Genomic DNA, 15,849 nt, shown 5'->3' with positions numbered 1-15,849 from the left:
GCTAGTATGACTTACCTTAGAACAGGGGTGTCAAACTGGTGGCCCTTAAATACAAATCTACATTTTTGGAATGCATTTACAAATATGCGTAAAAATATATGTTAAAACGACTTTTTTATATGTTAAAAAACTGAAGAATAAATTTAAAAAATATATATTTTTCAAAATATCTATTTTTTTAAATATATTCTTCAGATTTTTTTAACATATCAAAAAGTAATTTTAACATATATTTTTACATCTATTTGTAAGTGCATTCCAAAAATGTAGATTTGTATTTTTAAAGACATGCAGTATATTGAAATGTATTTGTAAAAATATTTTTCATATATTTTGTAATAAAATTGCATTTCAGCATACAGTATAATGTATACATATTTATTGAAATATATTTTGAAATATATTGAATATGGCCAAAATTGTAGTATTTCAAATATAAGTCAATAGTTTTGGGAAGAATATTTTTAAAATATATTTCAAATATATTTTTCTTCCATATGGGTTGTCCATCATTGTATCATTTGCCTTTGACTGACGTGGTCATTGGTGTGTTTTTCAGTTATTTTTTTAGTTTTTTTTAAGATTTACACTGCTGTGCTTTGTGTTCTTGGCTATTCGCATCAGACCCCAACAACACATGGGGGTTGATTTACTAAACTGGAGAGTGCAAAAATTGGTGCAGCTGTGCATGGTAGCCAATCAGCTTCTAACTTCAGCTTTGTTCAATTAAACTTTGACAATAAAACCTGGAAGCTGGTTGGTTTCTATGCAGAGCTGCACCAGATTTTGCACTCCCAAGTTTACAGTAAATCAACCCACAGAGAGTCTTTTGAAGTCTGTGACAACCAAATTTTCAAACTCAACAAGAAATAGTGTGCTCAGTGGCAACAAAACTTAAAGTGTAACTCCACTTTCATGAAAAAAAAATGGTCAAATAAAAAAAATGTAATATAACTTATACAATTGCAACACAAAACATTTTGTGATTGAATGTTATTAAAAACAACCTTTTTTTTCAATCTGCAGGACTGTAATTTTCTGTAAAATGCAATGCAATATGGCCACCTGGATGTTCTTTGTACACAAGTGGTATATAGAACGCCCCTCAGATATGAACACCTTTCCATAAATACAGGCAGTATACTCAGAGACCAAGGGGCAACAAGGAGCCTCACTATTATTGGAAACAACTAACCATGTGACCATGTAGAACCAGGAGGAGCCACAGAGATTAGTTTCATGGAAGAAGGTGAATATAAAATGTTCCATGTATCAGGGGCGGACTGACAACTCATGGGGCCCCCGGGCAATAGGGGATCATGGGGCCCCTGTGTCCTTGCCCAAACTCAAAAAAGCCTATGAAAAAGGTACCAGGGGCATCTCATGGGGCCCCCTACTGACCCCGGGCCCTAGGGCAGTGCCCGAGTTTCCAAATGGTCAGTCCGCCCCTGCCATGTATGAAGCAAAGGGTAAACTAAGGAGATCATCATAGGAAATTAAGCCAACAGAAAAGAAATGTTGAGGATTTGTTTGTGAGCCAACTGTGGTGACCTGGGAGAAGTGTGAAAGAAGCATTAGACGTGTAAAAGCCAAAGCATGCAACTCAATATATCTAGGACAGATTTACAGTGCATCCAGAAAGTATTCACAGCGCTTAACTTTTGCCACATTTTGTTATGTTACAGCCTTATTCCAAAATGGATTAAATTTATTTTTTCCCCTCAACATTCTACAAACAATACCCCATAATGACAATGTGAAAAAGTTCATTTTGAAATCTTTGCAATTTATTAAAAATAAAAAACGAAACCTCCCCCACATGTTCATAAGTATTCCCAGCCTTTGCTCAATACTTTGTTGAAGCCCCTTTAGCACCAATTACAGCCTCAAGTCGTTTTGAGTATGATGCTACAAGCTTGGCACACCTATTTTTTGGGCAATTTCTCCCATTCTTCTTTGCAGTACCTCTCAAGCTCCATCAGGTTGGATGGGGAGCGTCGGTGCACAGCCATTTTCAGGTCTCTTCAGAGATATTCAATCGGGTTCAAGTCTGGGCTCTGGCTGGGCCACTCCAGGACATTCACAGAGTTGGCTCCTAGTCACTCCTTTGTTATGTGGGCTGCGTGCTTAGGGTCGTTGTCCTGTTGAAAGATGAACCATCACACCAGTCCAAGGTCCAGAGAGCTCTGGAACAGGTTTTCATCAAGGATGTCTCTGTACATTACTGCATTCATCTTTCCTTCGATCCTGACTAGTCTCCCAGTTCCTGCTGCTGAAAAACATCCCCACAGCATGATGCTGCCACCACCATGCTTCACTGTAGGGTTGGTATTGGCCAGGTGGTGAGCAGTGCCTGGTTTCCTCCAGACATGACGCTTGGCATTCAGGCCAAAGAGTTAAATCTTTGTTTCATCAGACCAGAGAGTTTTGTTTCTCATGGTCTGAGAGTCCCTCAGATGCCTTTTAGCAAACTCCAGGTGGGCTGCCATTTGCCTTTTGCTGATGAGTGGCTTCCATCTGGCCACTCTATCATACAGGCCTGATTGGTGGAGTGCTACAGAGATGGTTGTTCTTCTGGATGGTTCTCCTCTCTACACAGAGAAACGCTGAAGCTGTTTCAGAGTGACCATTGGGTGCTTGGTTACCTCCCTGGCTAAGGCCCTTCTCCCTCGATCTCTCATTTTGACCGGGTGACCCACTCTAGGAAGATTTCTGGTGGTTCCAAACTTCTTCCATTTACAGATGATGGAGGTCACTGTTCTAAAGCACTGCTGCAGAAATGTTTCTGTACCCTTCCCCAGATCTGTGCCTTGATACAATCCTGTCTCGGAGGTCTACAGACAATTCCTTGGACTTCATGGCTTGGTTTGTGCTCTGACATGCACTGTTAACTGTGGGACCTTATATAGACAGGTTTATGCCTTTCCTAATCATGTCCAATCAACTGAATTTCCCACAGGTGGACTCCAATCAAGTTGTGGAAACATCTCAAGGATGATCAGTGGGAACAGGATGCACCACAGCTTAATTTTGAGTGTCACGGCAAAGGCTGTGAATACTTATGTACATGTGTTTTTTTTTTCCTTTTTTATTTTTATTTAATTGCACAGATTTCAAAATGAACTTTTTCACATTGTCATTATGGGATATTGTTTGTAGAATGTTGAGGAAAAAAAATTAATTGAATCCATTTTGGAATAAGGCTGTAAAATAACAAAATGTGGCAAAAGTTAAGCTCTGTGAATACTTACTGGATGCACTATATTAACAGCTCACCCAGGAGAGATACAGTTTCAATGCTCATACTAAGGAGAAAATATATGGTATCAGCACAGTAATAAACACCTAAAGTGTATATAAACCCTAACAATGAATTCCTCTTATTTGCTCCATTTTGGTCTGTTAAATGTACCCATGTATCACTGGGCGAAAAAAAAAAACTCAAAAAAGAAAATAAATTTATCCACATCTAAGGACTGGTAAGTCACAATATACAATATTTTTGTTCTTGGGTCTTCAAAAAGATTCTTATGTTACCAATTTTGGTTAAAACTGAAATCAGCTGGAGATCTATTTTAAGGCAGTCATGATCTGCAATGATAGAGAATAGTTAAATTTGGTAGAAGATTTGGTTCTTGTTGATGGTTTTTTTTATAGATTTTTCAGCTCAGTTAATTAAGAATCTACTTTTTTAAGGCCAGCCTCATGTATCTGCTCACAATTTCCTATTATAGAGGCCAATCCCTAAAGTCTTCTGTATACATTTGCGAAAAGTTTCATCTCTTAACCCATAAATTAAGGGCCCAAGAAACCTTGGAAAGCACATAAACACCAAGAAACCTATATACTGTATGATGAATTTAAATTCATCAAATTGACCTTCAACTATTGAAGAAGTCAAAGATATGATGTAAAGAAGTAGCTGAAAAGCGTGAAGCAGAACCGTTTTAGATGCCTTTAGGGCAGAAGACTTCCCAGATCCAATCTTTAATGCCACCTTTAAAATGCTGATATATGTATATATTACGACAAGTCCTACCAATGCTAAACTGAGCACGGTTTTACTCATTCCCACTAAGCCTTGAACTGGGCCCACAATTAGTACATACTTGTTACATACCACATACCAACTAAAAAATTCTCTATTCACAGATTTAACTAATAAGATGAAATCTACAACTTTAAGGCCCAGCAAAACTATCCATAACACTGCTAATGTTACCTTAGACCTTTGTGTGGTACATAATTCCACATATCTTAATGGAAAACACACTGATATATAACGTTCCAGGGCCATTGTTGCCAAGATGTATGGAGTTATTAGGAAGGTAGTTTCTACAATGGTCACTAAGATGTAGCAGATAGAGATAAGCATGGGCAAAGAAAGCTGATAGCCCATCAACAACGTGAATCCAGTCAGGAGGTACACGGTATCATACATGAGCATGTGAAAGAACAGAATATAACGAGAGGTCTCACGTACATGAGGAGCGTTGCAGTAGACTCGGATCATGACTGTGATGAAGTAGAGGAAGACACCCAAGAAGACAACAGATGGTACAACTAGTGTCAGCTTTACTGAAAGCGGTAATTTGTTCTGTGTATATGTCAAATTAGACATGGCTTAGACAATGCCGAGATTTCTATCTTTTTTGGTAAAGTTCTTCAGCTGTGAAGAAAATGAATAAAATAATAAAATGCATATTAGTGGTCAGTTGGTATAGTTGGCTGGTTGGTACTGTAACCACATAAAGCATAATATATGAAGAATAAAGTAACTGCACAGTTTACCTCCGTGTTTAGGCACCCTGCTAAAATTAGCCTACTTGCCCCAGATATGAACTTGCCCTAATTTCAGTGCCATTGACTCTTCATTCTTCACATCCTGGCAGCTGAAATCTTTTTACCTTCATAGTCCCTCCTCATAGACTTATATGGACTCATCATTGAATAGAGGAGATGCTCAGTTGATGGGCCCACAGAGGTCTATGGGGAGAGGCTATGCAGGCATGACCATCTGTAAGACGATTTCAGCTGCCCAGAGGTTAAGATAGCAAAAGGCCAAGATATACTGTATCTGGGGCAGGTGGACTAATTTTCCCCCCGAGGGCCTATAAAATTATAGTCAACTGTTCCTAGCACCTTGGCGAGGCAGTATGGCTTTACATGTATATGAAAATGTATTTGCAACTAAACCCTCTGTTTAAAATTTGCATTGTTTGATAGGGCCAATTTGTTTTTTGTTGCAGGCTAGCTGCTAAGTGTGCTTTGAATTTTTTTGTTTGTTGGAATGTGCAAAGCCCTTCCATGTGCACCTTACTGCAAAGGCTAGGTACAGATTGGGGTGATTACCCTTTTTGTATAGGTTGTTTGGTGGGGGCAACACATTGATGCTTTCAGCTGCCATTGTGCTTTTGTTGGACTTCCAGTGTGTGTTACCCTGCTTTTCTGGAGGGGTGGGCCCCCTCTAGGTATACTACCCAGGTATACCTACCCTCAATTTATCCACTGCTTGGAGACTCTGAAATTATAGAGTTAGGACATCAAGTGCCCACGATGACACTTACGCTCGTGACGTTACCATGCAGTGTGATACATGGAAGAGATCTAACTTGCCTCTCGGGACTGGTATATGTATATATATATATATATATATATATACTGTATATATATATATACATATTTTATACTTTTGGCAATATAGTATATATATATATATACATATTTTATACTTTTGGCAATATAGTGTGTATATGTATATATATATATATATATATATATATACTATATTGCCAAAAGTATTGGCCCCGCCCTCCAAATCATTGGATTCAGGTGTTTCAATCAGCTCCATGGCCACAGGTATATAAAGTCAAGCACCTAGGCATACAGACTGCTTCTAAAACATTTGTGAAAGAATGGGTCAGCCTCAGGAGCTCAGTGACGCTAAGCATGGTCCCGTGATAGGTTGTCACCTGTGCAAGAAGTCCATCCGTGACATTTCCTGGCTGCTAAATATTCCACGCTCAACTGTTAGTGGGATTATAACAAAGTAGAAGCAACTGGGAACAACAGCAACTCAGCCACCAAGTGGTAGGCCATGTAAAATGACAGAGCGGGGTCAGCGCATGCTGAAGTACACAGTGCGCAGAAGTCACCAACTGTCTGCAGAGTCAATAGCTAAAGACCTCCAAATTGCGTGTGGCCTTCAGATTAGCAAAACAGTGCATAGAGAGCTTCATTGAATGGGTTTCCATGGCCGAGCAGCTGCATCCAAGCCTTACATCACCAAGTGCAATGCAAAGCGTTGGATGCAGTGGTGTAAAGCACGCCGCCACTGGACAGAGCAGTGGAGAAGTGTTCTCTGGAGTGACCAATCACACTTCTCAGTCTGGCAATTTGATGGACATGTCTGAGTTTTGGCGGTTGCCAGGAGAATGGTACTGAGACCGCAAGCCAGGCCTCCTCCCCCAACATCAATGCCTGACCTCACAAATGCGTTTCTGGAAGAATGGTCAATCCTTCCCATAGACACCCTCCTAAACCTTGTGGATGGCCTTCCCAGAAGAGTTGAAGCTGTTATAGCTGAAAAGGACGGGGCCAACTCAATATTGAACCCTACGGACTAAGACTGGGATGCCATTAAAGTTCATGTGCGTGGAAAGGCCAGCCGACCAATACTTTTGGCAATATATATATATATATATATATATATATATATATATACTTGTACATGGTTTTAATTTATTGAGAATTCCATATCACTGAATATGATGTCACCTTGAGTATATGGAGGGATGTGGAAGTGATACCAAGTTTGCCAATAAAGTCTTGACGGTTTTTATATGGCAACGTGAAAGAGATAATGAGTCAGCTGTGGATAATTTATTAAATCACTCTACTGATTCTTTCTTTAACAAAAGAATCCACATGTTCTGGTAAGAGTCCCCCAAACCTATGATGGTGGTACACGTTGATTTCGGATACCATTGGGACTTTGAATTGCATTTTTCACTTATCTTTTTTTGTGTGTATGTTATATATTTGTAACTTTATATAAAGCAGCAATATAAATATATAAGTTTGTATACAATCTACCTGAATGTATTTGCCAGTTGCTTTTTTTAGGTCTACCAACACGTAGGCTAAAAAAAAAAGTAGACTAAAACTTTATCCCTGAACTGTCTGGTGTGTTCCTTGGCCTCCATGATGTTGTTTGTTCTTTAACAAACCTCTGAGGGCTTCACAGAACAGCTGTATTTATACTGAGAATAAATTACACACAGGTGAACTCTGTTTATGAATTAGGTGACTTCTAAAGGCATTTGGTTCCACTAGATTTTAGTTAGGGGCATCAGAGTAAAGGGGGCTGAATACAAATGCACGCAACACTTTCCACCTTTTTATATGTAAAACTTTTTAAAACCATTTATCATTTTCTTTTCACCTCACAATTATGTGCCACCTTGTGTTGGTCTATTCTATCACAGAAAATCCCAATAAAATACATTTACGCTTTTGGTTGTAACATGTAACATGACAAAATGTGGAAAATTTCAAGGGGTATGAATACTTTTTTCAAGGCACTGTAACCCAAATCATTGTATGCTATTTAGTCTGTAGGAAAGTTATGAAGTCCACAAACTATGGGATATGGAAAACTGATCAGTCTTGCTGTACTGACTTCCTATCTAATTTGTTGAGGCACAAAATGCCAGGACAGTGCAAATAGCCACCATATGACCCTTTTTGGAAAGTAGACAGTCCAAGATATTTAGTAAGAGGCATGGCAAGTTTTTTGAAGTAGTTTTTTTGTCACAATTTTTTGGAAAAAGAAGACATTTTTAAAAATAGTATTTTTCCCAATTTTGTTTTTTAACATGCTGTCACAAGTGCAGCACAGCACCATCATATACAGTGAAGGAAATAAGTATTTGATCCCCTGCTGATGTTGAATGTTTTCCCACTCACAAAGAAACGATCAGTCTAAAAATCGAATGTTCGGTGTATTGTAACACTGAGAGACAGAATAGCAACAAAAAATTCAAAAGAAATGCATGTCTAACAAATGATGACTGATTTGCATGTTCATGAGGGAAATAAGTATTTGATCCCCTTCACAAAACATGACTTAGTACTTGGTGGCAAATCCCTTGTTGGCAATCACAGAGGTCAGACATTTCCTGGAGTTGGCCCCCAGGTTTGCACACATCTCCGGAGGGATTTTGGCCCACTCCTCTTGGCAGATCCTCTCCAAGTCATTAAGGTTTGGTGGTTGACATTTGGCAACTCGAACTTTCAGCTCCCTCCACAGATTTTCAATTGGATGAAGGTCTGGAGACTGGCTAGGCCACTCCAGGATCTTAATGTGCTTCTTCTTGAGCCAGTCCTTTGTTGCCTTGGCCGTGTGTTTTGGGTCATTGTTATGCTGGAACACCCATCCACGACCCATTTTCAATGCCCTGGCTGTTGGAAGAAGTTTCTCACCCAGGATTTGATGGTACATTGCCCCGTCCATCGTCCCTTTGATGCGGTGCAGTTGTCCTGTCCCCTTAGCAGGAAAACACCCCCGAAGCAGAATGTTTCCACCACCATGTTTGACAGTTGGGATGGTGTTCTTGGGGTCATAGGCAGCATTCCTCCTCCTCCAAACACGGCGAGTTGAGTTGATGCCAAATAGCTGGATTTTGGTCTCATCTGACCACAACACTTTGAACCAGTCCTCCTCTGCATCATTCAGATGTTCAGTGGCAAACTTCAGATGGGCCTGGACATGTGCTTTCTTGAGCAGAGGGACCTTGTGGGCACTGCAGGATTTCAGTCCTTGTCGGCGTAGTGTGTTACCAATTGTTTTCTTGGTGACTGTGGTCCCAGCTGCCTGGAGATCATTGACAAGATCCTCACATGTAGTTCTGGGATGATTCCTCATTGTTTTCATGATCATTGAGACTCCGCGAGGTGAAATCTTGCATGGTGCACCAGATCTAGGGAGACTGACAGTTGTTTTGTGTTTCTTCCATTTGCGAATGATTGCATCAACTGTTGTCACCTTCTCACCAAGCTGCTTGGCGATAGTTTGGTAGCCCAGTCCATGCTTGTGTAGGTCTACAATCTTGTCCCTGACATCCTTGGACAGCTCTTTGGTCTTTGTCATAGTGGAGAGTTTGGAATCTGATTGTTTGATTGCTCCTGTGGACAAGTGTCTTTTACACAGGTTACAAAATGAGATTAGCAGCACTCCCTTTAAGAGACTGCTTCTAATCTCAGCTTGTTACCTGTTAGAAAGACATCTCGTACCCAGAAATCCTGCTGAATGATAGGGGATCAAATACGTACTTCCGTCATGAACATGCAAATCAGTGGATACATTTTTAGATATGCAGTCCTTTTGAATTTTTTGTTGCTATTCTGTCTCTCTGTGTTACAATACACCAAACATTCAATTTTTAGACCGATCATTTCTTTGTGAGTGGACAAACATTAAAAAATCATCAGGGGATAAAATACTTATTTCCTTCATTGTATGTGTATGGGGGTGTGTGGGAGGGTTGGTGTACATACTGTATGTGCATAAATTATCTATGAGCACAGCACACTGACAGATATTTTAAAACGTAAACTGAAAACAAACATCTTGTTATGTTGTACATGCTTATCCAATAAAACATTCCTCTCCTGGACATACTGTCCACGTCATACCCCCCACACTTCTCTCCTCTACATACTGCCCCATCATACCCTCCACACTCCTCTCCTGTACATGCTGCCCCCATCATACCCTCCACACTCCTCTCCTCTACATACTGCCCCCATCATTCCCTCCACACTCCTCTCCTGTACATACTGCCCATCATCATACCCTCTGCACTCCTCTCCTGTACATAATGCCCCCATCATACCCTCCAACCTCCTCTTCTGTACATACTGCTCCCTATCTTACCCTCCACACTCCTCTCCTGTACATACCGCCCTCATCATACCCTCCACACTCCTCTCCTGTACATACTGTCCACCAACATACCATCCACACTCTTCTCCTGTACATACTGCCCCCTTCATACCCTCCACACTCCTCTCCTGTACATACTGCCCCCATCATACCATCTAAACCTCTCTACTATACATACTGCCCCCATCATACCCTCCACACTTCTCTCCTGTACATACTGTCCACCAACATACCATCCACACTCTTCTCCTGTACATACTGCCCCCATCATACCCTCCACACTCCTCTCCTGTACATACTGCCCCCATCATACCATCTAAACCTCTCTACTATACATACTGCCCCCATCATACCCTCCACACTTCTCTCCTCTACATACTGCCCCATCATACCCTCCACACTCCTCTCCTGTACACACTGCCCTCATCATACCCTCCACACTCCTCTCCTCTACATACTGCCCCCATCATTCCCTCCACACTCCTTTCCTGTACATACTGCCCATCATCATACCCTCTGCACTCCTCTCCTGTACATAATGCCCCCATCATACCCTCCAACCTCCTCTTCTGTACATACTGCTCCCTATCTTACCCTCCACACTCCTCTCATGTACATACCGCCCCCATCATACCATTTAAACCAGTCCTCCTCTGCATCATTCAGATGTTCAGTGGCAAACTTCAGATGGGCCTGGACATGTGCTGCCCACCATCATACCCTCCACACTCCTCTCCTGTACATACTGCCCCCATCATACCCTCCAAACTTCTGTACTCTACATGCTGCCCTTTATCAAACCTTCCATACTCCTCTCCTGTATATACTGCCCCATCATACCATCCACATTTCTTTCCTGTACATACTGCCCCATCATACCCTCCACGCTTGTCTCCTGTACATACTGCCCATACTGCCCCCATCATACCCTCCAAACTTCTCTTCTGTACATACTGCCCACCATCATGCTATGCACACTTCTCTCCTGTACATATTGCCCCCTGTCATACCCTCCACACTCCTCTCCTGTACATACTGCCCACCATCATACTATCCACACTTCTCTCCTGTACATACTGCCCACCATCATACCATCCACACTTCTCTCCTGTACATACTGCCCACCATCATACCCTCCACACTTCTCTCCTGTACATACTTCCCCCATCATACCCTCCACACTCCTCTCCTGTACATACTGCCCCATCATACCCTCCACATTTCTCTCCTGTACATACTGCCCCCATGATACCGTCCACACTCCTCTCCTGTACATACTGCCCCCATCATACCCTCCACACTCCTCTCCTGTACATACTGCCTCCACACCCCTCTCCTGTACATACCGCACCCATCATAACCTCCACACTCCTCTCCTGTACATATTGCCCACCATCATACCCTCCACACACTCCTCTCCTGTACATACTGCCCCCATCATACCCTCCGCACTTCTCTCCTGTACATACTGCCCCCATAATACCCTCCACTCCTATCCTGTACATACTTCCCCCATCATACCCTCCACACTCCTCTCCTGTACATACTGCCCACCATCATACCCTCCACACATCTCTCCTGTACTTACTGCCCATCATCATACCCTCTACACTTCTCTCCTATACATACTGTCCCCATGATATCCTCCACACGCCTCTCCTGTACATACTGCCCCCATCATATCCTCCACACTTCTCTCTTGTACATACTTCCCCCATCATACCCTCCACACTCCTCTCCTGTACATACTGCCCCCATCATATCCTCTCCACTTCTCTCCTGTACATACTTCCCCCATCATACCCTCCACACTCCTGTACATACTGCCCCCCATCATACCCTCCACACTCCTCTCCTGTACATACTGCCCACCATCATACCCTCCACACTCCTCTCCTGTACATACTGCCCCCATCATACCCTCCACACTCCTCTCCTGTACATACTTCCCCCATCATACCCTCCACACTCCTCTCCTGTACATACTGCCCCCATCATATCCTCTCCACTTCTCTCCTGTACATACTTCCCCCATCATACCCTCCACACTCCTGTACATACTGCCCCCCATCATACCCTCCACTCTCCTCTCCTGTACATACTGCCCACCATCATACCCTCCACACTCCTCTCCTGTACATACTGCCCCCATCATACCCTCCACACTCCTCTCCTGTATATACTGCCCCCATGATACCCTCCACACTTCTCTCCTGTACATACTGCCCCCATCATACCCTCCACACTCCTCTCCTGTACATATTGCCCACCATAATACCCTCCACACTCCTCTCCTGTACATATTGCCCACCACCATACCCTCCACACTTCTCTCCTGTACATACTGCCCCCATCATACCCTCCACACCCCTCTTCTGTACATACCGCACCCATCATACCCTCCACACTCCTCTCCTGTACATACTGCCCATCATCATACCCTCCACACTCCTATCCTGTACATACTGCCCACCATCATACCCTCCACACATCTCTCCTGTACATACTGCCCATCATCATACCTTCCTCACTTTTCTCCTATACATACTGTCCCCATGATACCCTCCACACACCTCTCCTGTACATACAACCCCCATCATACCCTCCACACTCCTCTCCTGTACATACTGCCCCCATCATACCCTCCAAACTCCTCTCCTGTACATACTGCCCCATCATACCCTCCACACTCCTCTCCTGTACATACTACCCCCATCATACCCTCCACACTTCTCTCCTGTATAAACTGCCCCCATCATACCCTCCACACCTCTCTCCTGTACATACTGCCCCCATCATACCCTCCAAACTCCTCTCCTGTACATACTGCCCACCATCATACCCTCCACACATCTCTCCTGTACATACTGCCCATCATCATACCTTCCGCACTTTTCTCCTATACATACTGTCCCCATGATACCCTCCACACACCTCTCCTGTACATACAACCCCCATCATACCCTCCACACTCCTCTCCTGTACATACTGCCCCCATCATACCCTCCAAACTCCTCTCCTGTACATACTGCCCCATCATACCCTCCACACTCCTCTCCTGTACATACTACCCCCATCATACCCTCCACACTTCTCTCCTGTATAAACTGCCCCCATCATACCCTCCACACTTCTCTCCTGTACATACTGCCCATCATACCCTCCACACACTCCTCTCCTGTACATACTGCCCACCATCATACCCTCCACACTCCTCTCCTGTACATACTGCACACCATCATACCCTCCACACACTCCTCTCCTGTACATACTGCCCCCATCATACCCTCCACACCCCTCTCCTGTACATACTGCCCCCATCATACCCTCCACACTTCTCTCCTGTACATACTGCCCATCATACCCTCCACACACTCCTCTCCTGTACATACTGCCCCCATCATACCCTCCACACTCCTCTCCTGTACATACTGCACACCATCATACCCTCCACACCCCTCTCCTGTACATACTGCCCCCATCATACCCTCCACACTCCTCTCCTGTACATACTGCCCCCCATCATATCCTCCAAACTTCTGTCCTCTACATACTGCCCTTTACCAAACCTTCCACAGTCCTCTCCTGTACATACTTCCCCCATCATATCCTCCCCACTTCTCTCCTGTACATACAACCCCCATCATACCCTCCACACTCCTCTCCTGTACATACTGCCCCCATCATACCCTCCACAGTCCTCTCCTGTACATACTGCCCCATCATACCATCCACACTCCTCTCCTGTACATACTGCCCCCATCATACCCTCCACACTCCTCTCCTGTACATATTGCCCCCATCATACCCTCCACACTCCTCTCCTGTACATACTGCCCACTGTCATACACTCCACACTGCTCTCCTGTATATACTGCCCCCATCATACCCTCCACACTCCTGTCCTGTACATACTGCCCCCATCATACCCTCCACACTCCTCTCCTGTACATACTGCCCCATCATACCCTCCACACTCCTCTCCTGTACATACTACCCCCATCATACCCTCCACACTTCTCTCCTGTATAAACTGCCCCCATCATACCCTCCACACCCCTCTCCTGTACATACTGCCCCCATCATACCCTCCACACTTCTCTCCTGTACATACTGCCCATCATACCCTCCACACACTCCTCTCCTGTACATACTGCACACCATCATACCCTCCACACACTCCTCTCCTGTACATACTGCCCCCATCATACCATCCACACTCCTCTCCTGTACATACTGCACACCATCATACCCTCCACACCCCTCTTCTGTACATACTGCCCCCATCATACCCTCCACACTTCTCTCCTGTACATACTGCCCATCATACCCTCCACACACTCCTCTCCTGTACATACTGCCCCCATCATACCCTCCACACTCCTCTCCTGTACATACTGCACACCATCATACCCTCCACACCCCTCTCCTGTACATACTGCCCCCATCATACCCTCCACACTCCTCTCCTGTACATACTGCCCCCCATCATATCCTCCAAACTTCTGTCCTCTACATACTGCCCTTTACCAAACCTTCCACAGTCCTCTCCTGTACATACTTCTCCCATCATATCCTCCCCACTTCTCTCCTGTACATACTGCCCCCATCATACCCTCCACAGTCCTCTCCTGTACATACTGCCCCCATCATACCCTCCACACTCCTCTCCTGTACATACTGCCCCCATCATACCCTCCACACTCCTCTCCTGTACATACTGCCCCCATCATACCCTCCACACTCCTCTCCTGTACATACTGCCCCCATCATACCATCCACTCTCCTCTCCTGTACATACTGCCCCCATCATACCCTCCACACTCCTCTCCTGTACATACTGCCCCCATCATACCCTCCACACTCCTCTCCTGTACATACTGCCCCCATCATACCCTCCACACTCCTCTCCTGTACATACTACCCCCATCATACCCTCCACACTTCTCTCCTGTACATACTGCCCCATCATACCCTCCACACTCCTCTCCTGTACATACTGCCCCCATCATACCCTCCACACTCCTCTCCTGTACATACTGCCCCATCATACCCTCCACACTCCTCTCCTGTACATACTACCCCCATCATACCCTCCACACTTCTCTCCTGTACATACTGCCCCCATCATACCCTCCACACTCCTCTCCTGTACATACTGCCCCCATCATACCCTCCACACTCCTCTCCTGTACATACTGCCCCATCATACCCTCCACACTCCTCTCCTGTACATACTACCCCCATCATACCCTCCACACTTCTCTCCTGTACAAACTGCCCCCATCATACCCTCCAAACTCCTCTCCTGTACATACTACCCCCATCATACCCTCCACACTCCTCTCCTGTATAAACTGCCCCCATCATACCCTCCACACCCCTCTCCTACATATACTTACGTTAGTAATACTTTCTCCACTCTTCTACTGCACTTCTTATGTATTAGAAGGGTTCTTCATCATTGTATCGTTGTGGTGAAGTCCTTACCTCGGTGATGCTCAATAATCAGTATTGTGCACAGAGGTCTTAGTACCTGTAGATTCATCTACTGTAAGATCCCAGGATTTTTCTTCTATTTATTACCTGCACCATACTCAGTTTTTTTTCCGTAATAAGCCAATCATTAGATAAATTGACTTGTATGGCATCATTTGTTCCAGTTTATGAGAGTTCATCAGTGTCCCATGTGTTACTCTCCTTCTCCCAGAACAGAGGTCCCTTCAGACAGATGTCTTCTTCATGGCTCATTAGGTGGAACGCATTTAAAGTGAAAATATGTTTATCGTTATCTCTGTCCACACAGCTAATTTACAAACCGATCAGCCATGACCTTATATCCACTGACAGGTAAAGTGAACAACATTGATTATCTCATTATAGTGACACCTGAAAGTGGATGG

The 15,849-nt window shown here is 44.0% G+C and overlaps 1 protein-coding gene across 1 annotated transcript; it reads right to left on the bottom strand.

Moving 5' to 3' along the window:
* Window positions 1-3,715: 3,715 nt before the first annotated feature.
* Window positions 3,716-15,475, bottom strand: LOC149456777 (odorant receptor 131-2-like). The gene is made up of 2 exons (XM_089684503.1): window positions 15,349-15,475; window positions 3,716-4,669 (listed from the first exon to the last, which is right to left on the bottom strand). The coding sequence occupies exon 2, from the start codon at window positions 4,619-4,621 to the stop codon at window positions 3,716-3,718; it is 906 nt and encodes a 301-aa protein (XP_089540629.1). The 5' UTR covers window positions 4,622-4,669; window positions 15,349-15,475.
* Between the last annotated feature and the right edge of the window lie 374 nt (window positions 15,476-15,849).

The sequence above is a fragment of the Staurois parvus genome, unplaced genomic scaffold, assembly GCF_062004578.1.
Source record: "Staurois parvus isolate SC_StPar_1 unplaced genomic scaffold, SC_StPar_1.0 ptg000348l, whole genome shotgun sequence".
NCBI classification, from domain to species: Eukaryota; Metazoa; Chordata; class Amphibia; order Anura; family Ranidae; genus Staurois; species Staurois parvus.
The sequence above is the reverse complement of the archived record's forward strand: the minus strand, read 5'-3'. Positions and strand labels throughout refer to the sequence as shown.

What these genes read in the sequence shown, in the direction of transcription:
- LOC149456777 (XM_089684503.1), bottom strand. Translation starts at nt 4,621, where the DNA reads ATGTCTAATTTGACATATACACAGAACAAATTACCGCTTTCAGTAAAG.